Source organism: Balaenoptera musculus, chromosome 8, assembly GCF_009873245.2.
Source record: "Balaenoptera musculus isolate JJ_BM4_2016_0621 chromosome 8, mBalMus1.pri.v3, whole genome shotgun sequence".
In the NCBI taxonomy this organism is placed as follows: Eukaryota; Metazoa; Chordata; class Mammalia; order Artiodactyla; family Balaenopteridae; genus Balaenoptera; species Balaenoptera musculus.
In genome coordinates, this window is record NC_045792.1 from 93,161,112 (window position 1) to 93,173,843 (window position 12,732).

The following is a 12,732-nucleotide window of genomic DNA, read 5'->3' on the forward strand; positions in this document are numbered from 1 at the left end:
TCCTAATTGTGATCAGTTCTACATTATAATTCTTAAACTAAACTGTTACTTTTTTCTTTTCTCAGTTGTCACAGGTAGTACTGATGGAATTGGAAAATCATATGCAGAAGAGGTAGGTAATTTTCAAGACTTTTCTTTTTGGTATAAGAATATAAGAACAGATATAGAATGATCTCTTATAGTAGTTTTGATTTTTGAAGTTAAAAGCACAAATATAGTGTTACACCATATAATAGATGTACTTTGTTTCGATCTTGTTAGAAATGCTATGTTTGCTTAAACACAACTTTAAAACACATTTTTGTGCAAAATGTGTGTCAAACTTTTTATCCTGGAAAGTTGGTGTTGTGAAAATTTTAGTGTAATTTTATTTTATATTGTGTAACTATAGACAGTTCTCAGTTTTTAAAGTTAATTGTTTTGTATTATTTTCCAAAAGGTAGACAGATTATTAGAGAGTGGTTACATCTCCAAACAAGTCCATGGCGTCATTTTCACAAGAAGGACTGTGATGGACAGATATTGACAGACAGAGGCAAAAGATTCAAGTTCTCTGTAATGTAATTGAAGGAGGGGAAACCATCATAGTTTGAAGACCACTGTACAAACCTCTCCTGTGAAGGAGAGCTTCCCTGCCTTCCAGTTCCACAGAGGCACCAATAGCCTCTGATATTGCCCGATTGTGATGAAGGTCCTGACAGATCCATTGAATCTCTCATTTGTCCTTTAAAAAGGGTTTTAAAAAAGAATCCTTTGTTTTCTCAGGTTTTTATTTTGAGTATAAAAACTACAGAAAAGTTTCAAGAAGAGTATACAATGAACACCCACACACCTTTCACAAGGATTCGCCAGCTGTTAACATTTTGCTACATTTAACTTATCATTATAATTATAATTTGGCTGGACTATTTGGGAGTTACAGACATTGTGACAGTTCACTCCTAAATATTTCAGCTTGAAGCTTCTGAGAACTAGAATATTCACTGTTGTAACCACAGTACAGTGGTCACACATAGGAAGTTTAACTTGACACAGTACTATTATACAATATACAGTCCAGATACAAGTTTCCCAATTGTCCCATTAATGTCTTTCATAGAGCTTCTTTTTTTCTTCCAAAATCCATTTAAGGATTATGCATTGCTACTTAATGTCATATCTCTTGACTAGGAGCGTTCCCTAGCCCCTCCTTTTTTTCTCTTTTTTCTTTTATAACAGTGGCATTTTTGAAAAAACCTAAGCCAGTTGTTTTTTAGATTTCTCAATATGGATTTGTCTGATTGTTTCCTCATAATTAGATTCAAGTTAAACATTTTTTAGCAGGAATGCTACACAGGTGATACTGTATTCTTTTGAGTTTATCTTATCAGGAGCCACAAGAAGTCCATTTGTTCCTTTATTGATTATGTTAAAGTAAATCATTTATTAAGATGTTGTCTACCATAATTTTCCATTATAAAAGTACCTTTTCCCCTTTGTAATTAATAAAGATTCTGTGGGATGATACTTTGAGACTATATGAATATTTCATTTCCCAACAATCTTCCACCCATCATGTGTTGCTGTTTTTTGCCTAAATTAGTTGTTACTAGGGTGGTTTAAAAACGGTTTTTCTGAACTTTTGAATTTTATTTAATTTAATTTTTTATACAGCAGGTTCTTATTAGTCATCAATTTTATCCACATCAGTGTATACGTGTCAATCCCAATCGTCCGATTCATCACACCACCACCCCCACCCCCACCGCTTCCCCCCCTTGGTGTCCATACATTTGTTCTCTACATCTGTGTCTCTATTTCTGCCCTGCAAACCCGTTCATCTGTACCATTTTTCTAGGTTCCATATAATATGCGTTAATATACGATATTTGTTTTTCTCTTTCTGACTTCACTCTGTATGACAGTCTCTAGACCCATCCACGTCTCTACAAATGACCCAATTTCGTTCCTTTTTATGGCTGAGTAATATTCCATTGTATATATGTGCCACATCTTCTTTATCCATTCATCTGTCGATGGGCATTTAGGTTGCTTCCATGACCTGGCTATTGTAAATAGTGCTGCAATGAACATTCGGGTGCATGTGTCTTTTTGAATTATGGTTTTCTCTGGGTATATGCCCAGTAGTGGGATTGCTGGGTCATATGGTAATTCTATTTTCAGTTTTTTAAGGAACCTCCATACTGTTCTCCATAGTGGCTCTATCAATTTACATTCCCACCAACAGTGCAGGAGGGTTCCCTTTTCTCCACACCCTCTCCAGCATTTACTGTTTGTAGATTTTCTGATGATGCCCATTCTAACTGGTGTGAGGTGATACCTCATTGTAGTTTTGATTTGCATTTCTCTAATAATTAGTGATGTTGAGCAGCTTTTCATGTGCTTCTTGGCCATCTGTATGTCTTCTTTGGAGAAATGTCTATTTAGATCTTCTGCCCATTTTTGGATTGGGTTGTTTGTTTTTTTAATATTGAGCTGCATGAGCTCTTTGTATATTTTGGAGATTAATTCTTTGTATGTTGATTCGTTTGCAAACATATCCTCCAATTCTGAGGGTTGTCTTTTTGTCGTGTTTGTAGTTTTCTTTGCTTTGCAAGAGCTTTTAAGTTTCATTAGGTCCCATTTGTTTATTTTTGTTTTTATTTCCATTACTCTAGGAGGTGGGTCAAAAAAGACCTTGCTGTGATTTATGTCAAAGAGTGTTCTTCCTATGTTTTCCTCTAAGAGTTTTATAGTGTCCAGTCTTACATTTAGGTCTCTAATCCATTTTGAGTTTATTTTTGTGTATGGTGTTAGGGAGTGTTCTAATTTCATTCTTTTACATGTAGCTGTCCAGTTTTCCCAGCACCACTTATTGAAGAGGCTGTCTTTTCTCCATTGTGTATTCTTGCTTCCTTTATCAAAGAAAAGGTGACCATATGTGCGTGGGTTTATCTCTGGGCTTTCCATCCTGTTCCATTGATCTAAATTTCTGTTTTTGTGCCGGTACCATATTGTCTTGATTACTGTAGTTTTGTAGTATAGTCTGAAGTCAGGGAGTCTGATTCCTCCAGCTCTGTTTTTTTCCCTCAAGACTGCTTTGGCTATTCGGGGTCTTTTGTGTCTCCATACAGAATATATGATTTTTTGTTCTAGTTCTGTAAAAAATGCTACTGGTAATTTGATAGGGATTGCACTGAATCTGTAGATTGCTTTGGTTAGTATAGTCATTTTCACAATATTGATTCTTCCAATCCAAGAACATGGTATATCTCTCCATCTGTTGGTATCATCTTTAATTTCTTTCATCAGTGTCTTATAGTTTTCTGCATACAGGTCTTTTGTCTCCCTAGGCAGGTTTATTCCTAGGTATTTTATACTTTTTGTTGCAGTGGTAAATGGGAGTGTTTCCTTAATTTCTCTTTCAGATTTTTCATCATTAGTGTATAGGAATGCAAGAGATTTCTGTGCATTAATTTTGTATCCTGCAACTTTACCAAGTTCATTGATTAGCTCTAGTAGTTTTCTGGTGGCATCTTTCAGATTCTCTATGTATAGTATCATGTCATCTGCAAACAGTGACAATTTGTATTCCTTTTATTTCTTTTTCTTCTCTGATTGCTGTGGCTAGGACTTCCAAAACTATGTTGAAAAATAGTGGTGAGAGTGGACATCCTTGTCTCGTTCCTGATCTTAGAGGAAATGCTTTCAGTTTTTCACCATTGAGAATGATGTTTGCTGTGGGTTTGTCGTATATGGCCTTTATTATGTTGAGGTAGGGTCCCTCTGTGCCCACTTTCTGGAGAGTTTTTATCATAAATGGGTGTTGAATTTTGTCAAAAGCTTTTTTTGCATCTATTGAGATGATCATATGGTTTTTCTTCTTCAATTTGTTAATATGGTGTATCACATTAATTTGTGTATATTGAAGAATCCTTGCATCCCTGGTATAAATCCCACTTGATCATGGTGTATGATCCTTTTAATGTGTTGTTGGATTCTGTTTGCTAGTGTTTTGTTGAGGATTTTTGCATCTATATTCATCAGTGATATTGGTCTGTGATTTTCTTTTTTTGTAGGATCTTTTTCTGGTTTTGGTATCAGGGTGATGGTGGCCTAATGGAATGAGCTTGTTAGTATTCCTTCCTCTGCAATTTTTTGGAAGAGTTTGAGAAATATGGGTATTAGCGTTTCTCTAAATGTTTGATAGAATTCACCTGTGAAGCCATTTAGTCCTGGGCTTTTGTTTGTTGGAAGATTTTTAATCACAGTTTCAATTTCATTACTTGTGATTGGTCTGTTCATATTTTCTATTTCTTCCTGGTTCATTCTTGGAAGGTTATACCTTTCTAAGAATTTGTCCATTTCTTCCAGGTTGTCCATCTTATTGGCATAGAGTTGCTTTTAGTAGTCTCCTATGGTGCTTTGTATTTCTGTGGTGTCCGTTGTAACTTCTCCTTTTTCATTTCTAATTTTATTGATTTGAGTCCTCTCCCTCTTTTTCTTGATGAGTCTGGCTAAAGGTTTATCAGTTTTGTTTATCTTCTCAAAGAACCAGCTTTTAGTTTTATTGAGCTTTGCTATTGTTTTCTTTGTTTCTATTTCATGTATTTCTGCTCTGATCTTTATGATTTCTTTCCTTCTGCTGACTTTGGATTTTGCTTGTTGTTCTTTCTCTAGTTCCTTTAGGTGTAAGTTTAGATTGTTTATTTGAGTTTTTTTTGTTTCTTGAGGTAGGCTTGTATAGCTATAAACTTCCCTCTTAGAACTGCTTTTGCTGCATCCCATAGGTTTTGGATTGTTGTATTTTCTTTGTAATTTGTCTGTAGGTATTTTTTGATTTCCTCTTTGATTTCTTCAGTGATCTCTTGGCTATTTAGTAACGTATTGTTTAGCCTCCATGTGTTTGTGTTTTTTACATTTTTTTCCCTGTAATTGATTTCTAATCTCATAGCGTTGTGGTCAGAAAAGATGCTTGATATGATTTCAGTTTTCTTAAATTTACTGAGGCTTGATTTGTGACCCAAGATGTGATCTATCCTGGAGAATATTCCGTGTGCACTTGAGAAGAAAGTGTAATCTGCTGTTTTTGGATGGAATGTCCTATAAATATCAATTAAATCTATCTGGTCTATTGTGTCATTTAAAGCTTGTGTGTCCTTATTAATTTTCTGTCTGGATGATATGTCCATTGGTGTAAGTGAGGTGTTAAAGTCCCCCACTATTATTGTGTTACTGTCGATTTCCTCTTTTCTAGCTGTTAGCAGTTGCCTTTTGTATTTAGGTGCTCCTATGTTGGGTGCATATATGTTTATCATCTTCTTGGATTGATCCCTTGATCATTATGTAGTGTCCTTCCTTGTCTCTTGTAACATTCTTTATTTTAAAGTCTATTTTATCTGATATGAGTGTTGCTACTCCAGCTTTCTTTTGATTTCCATTTGCATGGAATATCTTTTTCCATCCCCTCACTTTCAGTCTGTATGTGTGCCTAGGTCTGAAGTTGGTCTCTTGTAGACAGCATATATATGGGTCTTGTTTTTGTATCTATTCAGCTAGCCTGTGTCTTTTGGTTGGAGCATTTAATCCATTGACGTTTAATGTAATTGTCAGTAATGTATGTTCCTATTACCATTTTCTTAATTGTTATGGGTTTGTTTTTGTACGTCCTTTTCTTCTCTTGTGTTTCCCACTTAGAGAAGTTCCTTTAGCATTTGTTGTAGAGCTGGTTTGGTGGTGCTGAATTCTCTTAGCTTTTGCTTTCCTGTAAACTTTTTGATTTCTCTGTCGAATGTGAATGAGATCCTTGCCGGGTAGAGTAATCTTGGTTGTAGGTTCTTCCCTTTCATCACTTTAAATATCCATGCCACTCCCTTCTGGCTTGTAGAGTTTCTGCTGAGAAATCAGCTGTTAACCTTATAGGTGTTCCCTTGTATGTTATTTGTCGTTTTTCCCTTGTTGCTTTCAATAATTTTTCTTTGTGTTTAATTTTTGTCAGTTTGATTACTGTGTATCTTGGCGTGTTTCTCCTTGGGTTTATCCTGCCTGGGACTGTGCTTCCTGGACTTGGGTGGCTATTTCCCTTCCTATGTTAGGGAAGAAAAACGGTAATTTTTTAACGATAATATCTCTCCTTTTACATTTACATTAGATGCTGTTTTTCTATAAAACGCAGCTTTTCTTTGTTCTTCCTCTCCCATTAATTTTTTAGAAAAACTATCAGTATATATTCATGGGTTCTTTAGATGTTTTATAAATGATTAATTTAGTAAATTATTGCCAACCTTAATTATTTTTATAAAAAAATGTTCTTCCATATCTTCTCATTTGCAGTACTACTGTTCATAAAAGTTGGCTTGAGGATTTAGGACTGGAAAATTAGTTCACTAAATCACTTATAGTTCATAGCACCTAATTTATTCTCATTTATATACTGTCTGGAGTAGTTCAGTAAAAAGTTCTGTGTATATCAGTGTTTTTTTCCTCTGCCCCTATATTTATGGGTCTCTGGGGTAGAAACCGTGTTCCCATAAATCATTCATTCTATGAAGCACTTACACAGCACTGGGGAAGTACATAGAGGGTACCCCTCAGGAAATTCTTTTTTAAGTCATCCAATAAACTCTCTTAGTTGGCCTTTGTAGTCCATAAAGTCTTATGTTTAAATAAACATTTTAAAATTGATTCAATTTTTAGGAATTCCTAACATTTTAACTGTGGTTTTCTTTGCCAGTTCTGCAGTCTTCATGTATCCTCTCTAAAATGAAAATGTTTTTAAAGCTAATTTTTCAATTAAAAAAGTAATGGATACTTATGATTAAAAAATACTAAGTATAGACAAGTCCAAAATAAAAGTAAAAGTCTTCCTTTTTCTAAAACCCTATGACTTTTATATACTAGCTTGATTGAGAAAGATAACCCTTTGGGGAATCTTTTTGTAAAGTCTTCATTTTGTTTTGCCCATTCATTGCATTCTGGTTTATTAGTTTTTTAACTTGGATTATCATATGGTCAGATTTTCTTAAAATGACACTATATCTATCAATAATTTACATTTTAAAGTGAAACACGCAGGTGTCATTCAGCTGTTTGGTGTCTCTTTTATTGTTTTAGTTGGCAAAGCGTGGAATGAAGATTGTCCTTATCAGCAGATCACAGGACAAACTGAACCAGGTTTCCAGTGAAATAAGTAAGTTCTCACATCACCCTTCCCTCCCGTTATGATCACAAAAGGAATATAGCTAGTCTAAATTTAATGTTTTCAAGCAGATATCTAGCATTGACATAATTATTTATAGTTCCGAAAGCTGCTTTTTCATGCTGTTAATGGGATGTTTCACAGATGGATCATCAGTTTTTTCAAATTAATATAGGACTATTATAATTTGCTTAAAATGTCTTTAACTGACTCATTTAGGTTCTTTTGTCAGGAGTCAAATTCTCTGATCATTTTATCATGTTCTCCTTAAATATCTGAATTCCTTTTCTGTTGTTTCATTTAAATATTCTTGCATTTTTTTACTCTTTGACTTCATTGTCTTTAAATGGTATATATGATTGAGGAAGAAATGCAAAAGGTAGTATATATACATGTGACAGGGAAACTACTTTGAACTTTTTTCTTAGCTATGCTTGAAACCTGAAGTATAATACGGCAAAAACTCTTTCAACTGACATTCAGTTAACCAACCAGCTGGATAAACCAGTGCTGTCCATTTCCTTGGTAAAATGTACTGACTCATGTTCCCAGTATGCTGACTATTTGTGACCTGTAGGCTTCTCAGTATGATGCTTGTCTACTTTTATTCCTACAGGTCAAATGGTTTACTTATGAACAGTCAGTTGTATTTGTTTCCAAACTTACTTATGCTGGGTGCATTTGTTATTAATATTCTGTAAACTGATGCAATACTAGTTTAAAAAGGGGAATACAATAACTAAGTTAAAAGCTCTGAAAAAACTGAGAAAAGCAAGTTGTTTTAGAAATTGGCTGTCAGAAATTCCATGGTGGTCCAGGGGTTAGGACTCAGCACATTTACTGCTGGGCCCGGGTTCGATCCCTGGTCTGGGAACTAAGATCTCACAAGTCCCATGGTGCAGCCAAAAAAAAAAACAGAAATTAGCTGTCAAGTTAGGGGTAAACAAGAAAAATTCAAAATATTGGAGAAAACTATAAAAAGTAAGAAGAAATTTGTTTTGATTGTTTCATATGTGTTGAAGTTTTTGCTGTATTTTATGAGAGCTGAAACTGCAATTATAAATAATGCATTATGAGTGTGGTTTATGTAAGAAAGACTAGAATTCCAGGTAGCAGATCTAAACTCGGATAAGGACTTGGCCCTACACAGAGGTTTGGTGAAAGAATTACACTTATTCATGGTTTAAATGAAAATAAAATGGTTACAGTGTGTATTTATCATTTTCTAGGATTCCTTGCTGTAACTGACTTCTCTATGTAGCCAGCCAACAAACTGCCCTAATTCATTCAGTTGAGAGAGGATATCTACTGTATTTTTATGTTATTTTTTTCCCCAGCTTTATTGAGATATAATTGACATATAACATTATGGCAGTTTAAGGTGCACAACATACTTATTTTATTATTAACATTACCATCTGCTACTAACATTTATGTAGTACATTATTATTTATTTATTCCTTCACATGTATTATCTCTTTGATCCTTCAAACATCCTTGTGAAGTGTATATTTTTGTTATTATTTCTACCCAGACCATAGCTGGTCCTGTTGGACAGATTACACATTGACGCACTTTATCTTTAGGTGAAAAACAGATCTTCATAGATTCCTGGTATAACGTGTGTTAAATTTTTTTTTTTTTAACCATGTTGAGAGCACAGATCTTTACAAAAGTGAGATATTCAATAAGTCTCGGGCATTTAAGGATTTTAACTTTCAAGGTTTCAACTACATAAAACCAACCCTGAGGGTCCAAGACATACAGAATCTTGTAGTTTTGCTAAGGTGTGAATTTGAATTAAGCCATGACACTAAGGAGCCTGAGGTAGTTATTACTTATGTAGTAGGTGAACTGAACATACTGCCTGGATCTTAGTACTGTTTCTTTCTTAGTTGCTTGTAGTCATGTGTATAATAACTCTTATAGTGATAAAAATGTTGTGTGTATGTGTGTGGGGTGTGCGTGTGTGTAAAACTGACTGTTAATGAATGCACTTACTAGTTGCTGGAAATAAACGTTCATAGGCAGAAAATAGAAGCTTTTGATTAAATGGAACGTTGAATTTTGAAATGCTGTGCTATGAATGAATCCACCACTTATTTGATTCAGAAACAAGAAAAGCTACCTCACGACACTCACAGCAAGTGCTCCAACCTGTACAAAAATTGCCCAGTGAGTCAGAAGATATACTTTAATGATATTTGAGAATTTGGTTAACTTGTGATATGAGGTGACACATGACTGTGGGCAGAAATGTGATTCTGGAGAAAGACAGGATCCTGTTCAAACATTTTTCATGAAGGAACAGATGGTAAAGGCACTGAATTGACCTTTATTATGAGGAAACACATTTTTTTTTTAGTTGTTGAAAATTTTGAAAAATGCTCTTCTGGGCATAATACAAATTTAATGGAAGAGGTGATATCAGCAGACCAGGTCATCCATTCTAGGATGAAGAAATAAATACACAGAGGAGATTTATAAGTTTGTATAAGTTTTTAACTCAGATGTAAATCATCTTTGAGAGGATAATGTTTTCCTGAACATATGTATTCCGGAAGAAGGAAGGACCAGAATTTAATGTTGATGAAGACAGACTAACTCTGTTTATGCCTTCAGCAAATCTTTATCGAATGCCTGTGTACCAGGTACTGTGCTAGGCAGTTAGGATACAGTAGTGAGCAAGATAGATGCTGTCCTTGCCCTCATGGAACATATATGCAAGTGGAGGAGACAGAAAAAACAAATAGGAAAAAAAAAATAAACAAAACAAAAATAAACAAAACCAAAAAAAGACAAATAAATAATTGCAGTTTGTAGTAAGTACCATGAAGGAAAAAATAAGGGACCAGAGAGAGAAAATGGGGAGTTCTTATGTTGTAGCAACATGGCAAATTTTATGACTGGCAGAGTGTTAAATGGCCAGACTGATGACCTCTTGCCCGTATGATGGACAAGCTGGAGCCTTAGTGAGGAGCTATCTACTGGGCCCTCTGGCGGGTACAGTGGTAGAGGGATTGTGTGTAAGTTACAATGATAGATTCACTCCAACATTTCTATTTGCTTATGCTTTTGGGTCCTTGACTCTAGATTATGCCATGGGAAGTTGTGGCCTCCCTATCTTATTAAATGTGGGCTATCATGGAGTCTAAGTTTCAGTCAGCAACAAGTTAACTCTTAGAGCCCCTTCTAGCTGTATAAGCTAACTGTTAAATCCTAAATCTCTAGTAAGCGACTCATAAAATATATTGGCCCAATCTGGTGTTATATTTTGTTTTCCTTAGTCTAACACTCTTAGGATCTATTCTCACACAGATTTTTCCAGGTTTCTACCAATACAAATTAGCAAAATTTGACAGTTATTTTTGTGTATAAATTATTACTTCATGAATCGGACTTTGTACTTGTTCCCCAGAGAATGTCAGTATATAACCCTGTTACGGGGTGGTGGTAAGGGATGGTCCAGCTAGGTCTTGAGGAGAAGAGGAATTCCCTTGCAAGCAAATTACCCATATATTGGGTTGGCCAAAAAGCTCGTTTGGGAAAAACCGGAATGAACTTTTGGCCAACCCAATATTTATGGTGAGGTTATTACAGGATTTTCAAGCCAGGGAAAGCTAATCTCTTCAGATACAGGAGAGCAGGCTATTTCTATTTCCACTGGCAAGGGAGGCTCAGAGTAACATTGAGGGGGCAGTGTGTGTATCCAGATTCTTAGCTTCAGCAGAGTCCACCCAAATATCCTCATCCCCAGTTTCAGGGTCTCATTCTTTCTCATTCAGTTTCGCTTTCATCCATGAAACATGGTGAGTCTGTGGAATTCACCTTCCATTGTGATTCTGCAGATGGCACAGTTGAATCTGATGTTAGCCAGGTGAGCTCTGTGGCTATAAGACATAAAAGTTTTTATTGGGGTTGTCATAGAAGTTCTCTGGATCCTGATCATAAATGTGAGCTTGAAAGCTTAAAGACCCAAGCTTGTCATTTTCTTTCCGTAAGAGCTCCAGTGCATTCAGAAGAAGCCACATACCACAGTCTTTGTTTTTTATTGAAGTATAGTTGATAGACAATAGTATATATTACAGGTATACAGTACAGTGATTCACAATTTTTAAAGGTTATACTCTAGTTATTATAAAATATTGGCTATATTCCTCGTGTGGTACAATATATCTTTGTAGCTTATTTTATACTTAGTAGTTTGTATGTCTTAATGCCCTACCCCTGTATTGCCCCTCCGCTCTTCCCTCTCCCCACTTATAACCACTAGTTTGTTTTCTTTATCTGAGTCTTGTTCTTTTTTGTTATATTCACTAGTTTGTTGTATTTTTTAGATTCCACATGTAAGTGATATCTTACAGTATTTGTCTTTCTCTATCTGACTTATTTCACTTAGCATAATACCCTCCAAGTCCATGCACGTTGCTGCAAATGGCAAAATTTTATTCTTTTTTTATGGCTGAGTAGTATCCCATTGTGTATATATACACCTCCTCTTCTTTATCCATTCATCTATCGGTGGACACTTAGGTTGCTTCCATATCTTGGGAATTGTAAGTAATGCTGCTATGAACATTAGGGTGCATGGATCTTTTTGAATTAGTATTTTTGGGGTTTTTTTTGATATATACCCGGGAGTGGAATTGCTGGGTCATCTAGTTCTATTTTTAGTTTTTTGAGAAACCTTCATACTGTTCTCCATAGTGGCTGTAGCAATTTACATTCCCACTAACAGTGTAGGAGGGTTCCCTTTTCTCCACATCCTCGCCAACATTTGTTATTTGTGTTCTTTTTTATGATAGCCATTGTGACAGGTGTGAGGTGATATCTCCATGTGGTTTTGATTTGCTTTTCCGGTCTTTGCAGTTATCATTTCTCCCAAACTCAAATCCTTTAAGGCACTTCTTCAGTAGATACTTTGCTGCAATCAGCAATCACTGTTAATTTGATTAGTAGTGATGCTACTGCATCACATCAAACTGATATAAAAGTCTTTTGAGGTCTGTATTTTGGGCTTCCACTCCTGATACCAATTTCTGTATCAGTCAGAGTTCAGTCAGGAAACAGAAGTCAAACAAGTTCATTTAACTAGACTAACTTGTCTCTCCTAGTCCAGCTCTTACACTCACTCCGGTTGGTTAAACTCATCCCTCTTTCTTCCCCATCTCAGAGGGAAGGAGGAGACTGAAAAAGAAACTAAGTGCCAACTGGAGAGAAATAGGGCTCCTTTCACCCTCTAACTCGCTACTGTCATTATGTAAACTTGGGGATTCTATCCCCAAGAAGTAATTTCTTGAGAAGTAATTCCTGGTGAATGTGGAAGACAGTCTACTCATAAAAGTTCTTCAGAAAAAATTTAAAAGGATTATATACAATTTCGTAGGGAACTAAATGTTTCGCCAACAATGGATAAATGCTTTCTCAGGATTGACTGCTTAGATGAAATTACAGTTCTTTGTAAGGATACCTGTCACTGAAAGTGACACGCTGAAAGTCATCACACATATAATAAGCTTATTTTATTATCATTGTTAGCCAGGATTATGAATATA

At 35.4% G+C, this 12,732-nt stretch overlaps 1 protein-coding gene across 1 annotated transcript in view; it reads left to right on the forward strand.

Annotated features, from left to right (window-relative positions):
- Positions 1-12,732, forward strand: part of HSD17B12 (hydroxysteroid 17-beta dehydrogenase 12) — a 173,980-nt gene that overhangs the window by 56,057 nt on the left and 105,191 nt on the right. The window contains exons 2-3 of the mRNA XM_036862379.1: positions 66-112; positions 7,093-7,168. Of these exons, the coding sequence (XP_036718274.1) occupies positions 66-112; positions 7,093-7,168 (123 nt within the window). The remainder of the gene's footprint in view (positions 1-65; positions 113-7,092; positions 7,169-12,732) is intronic.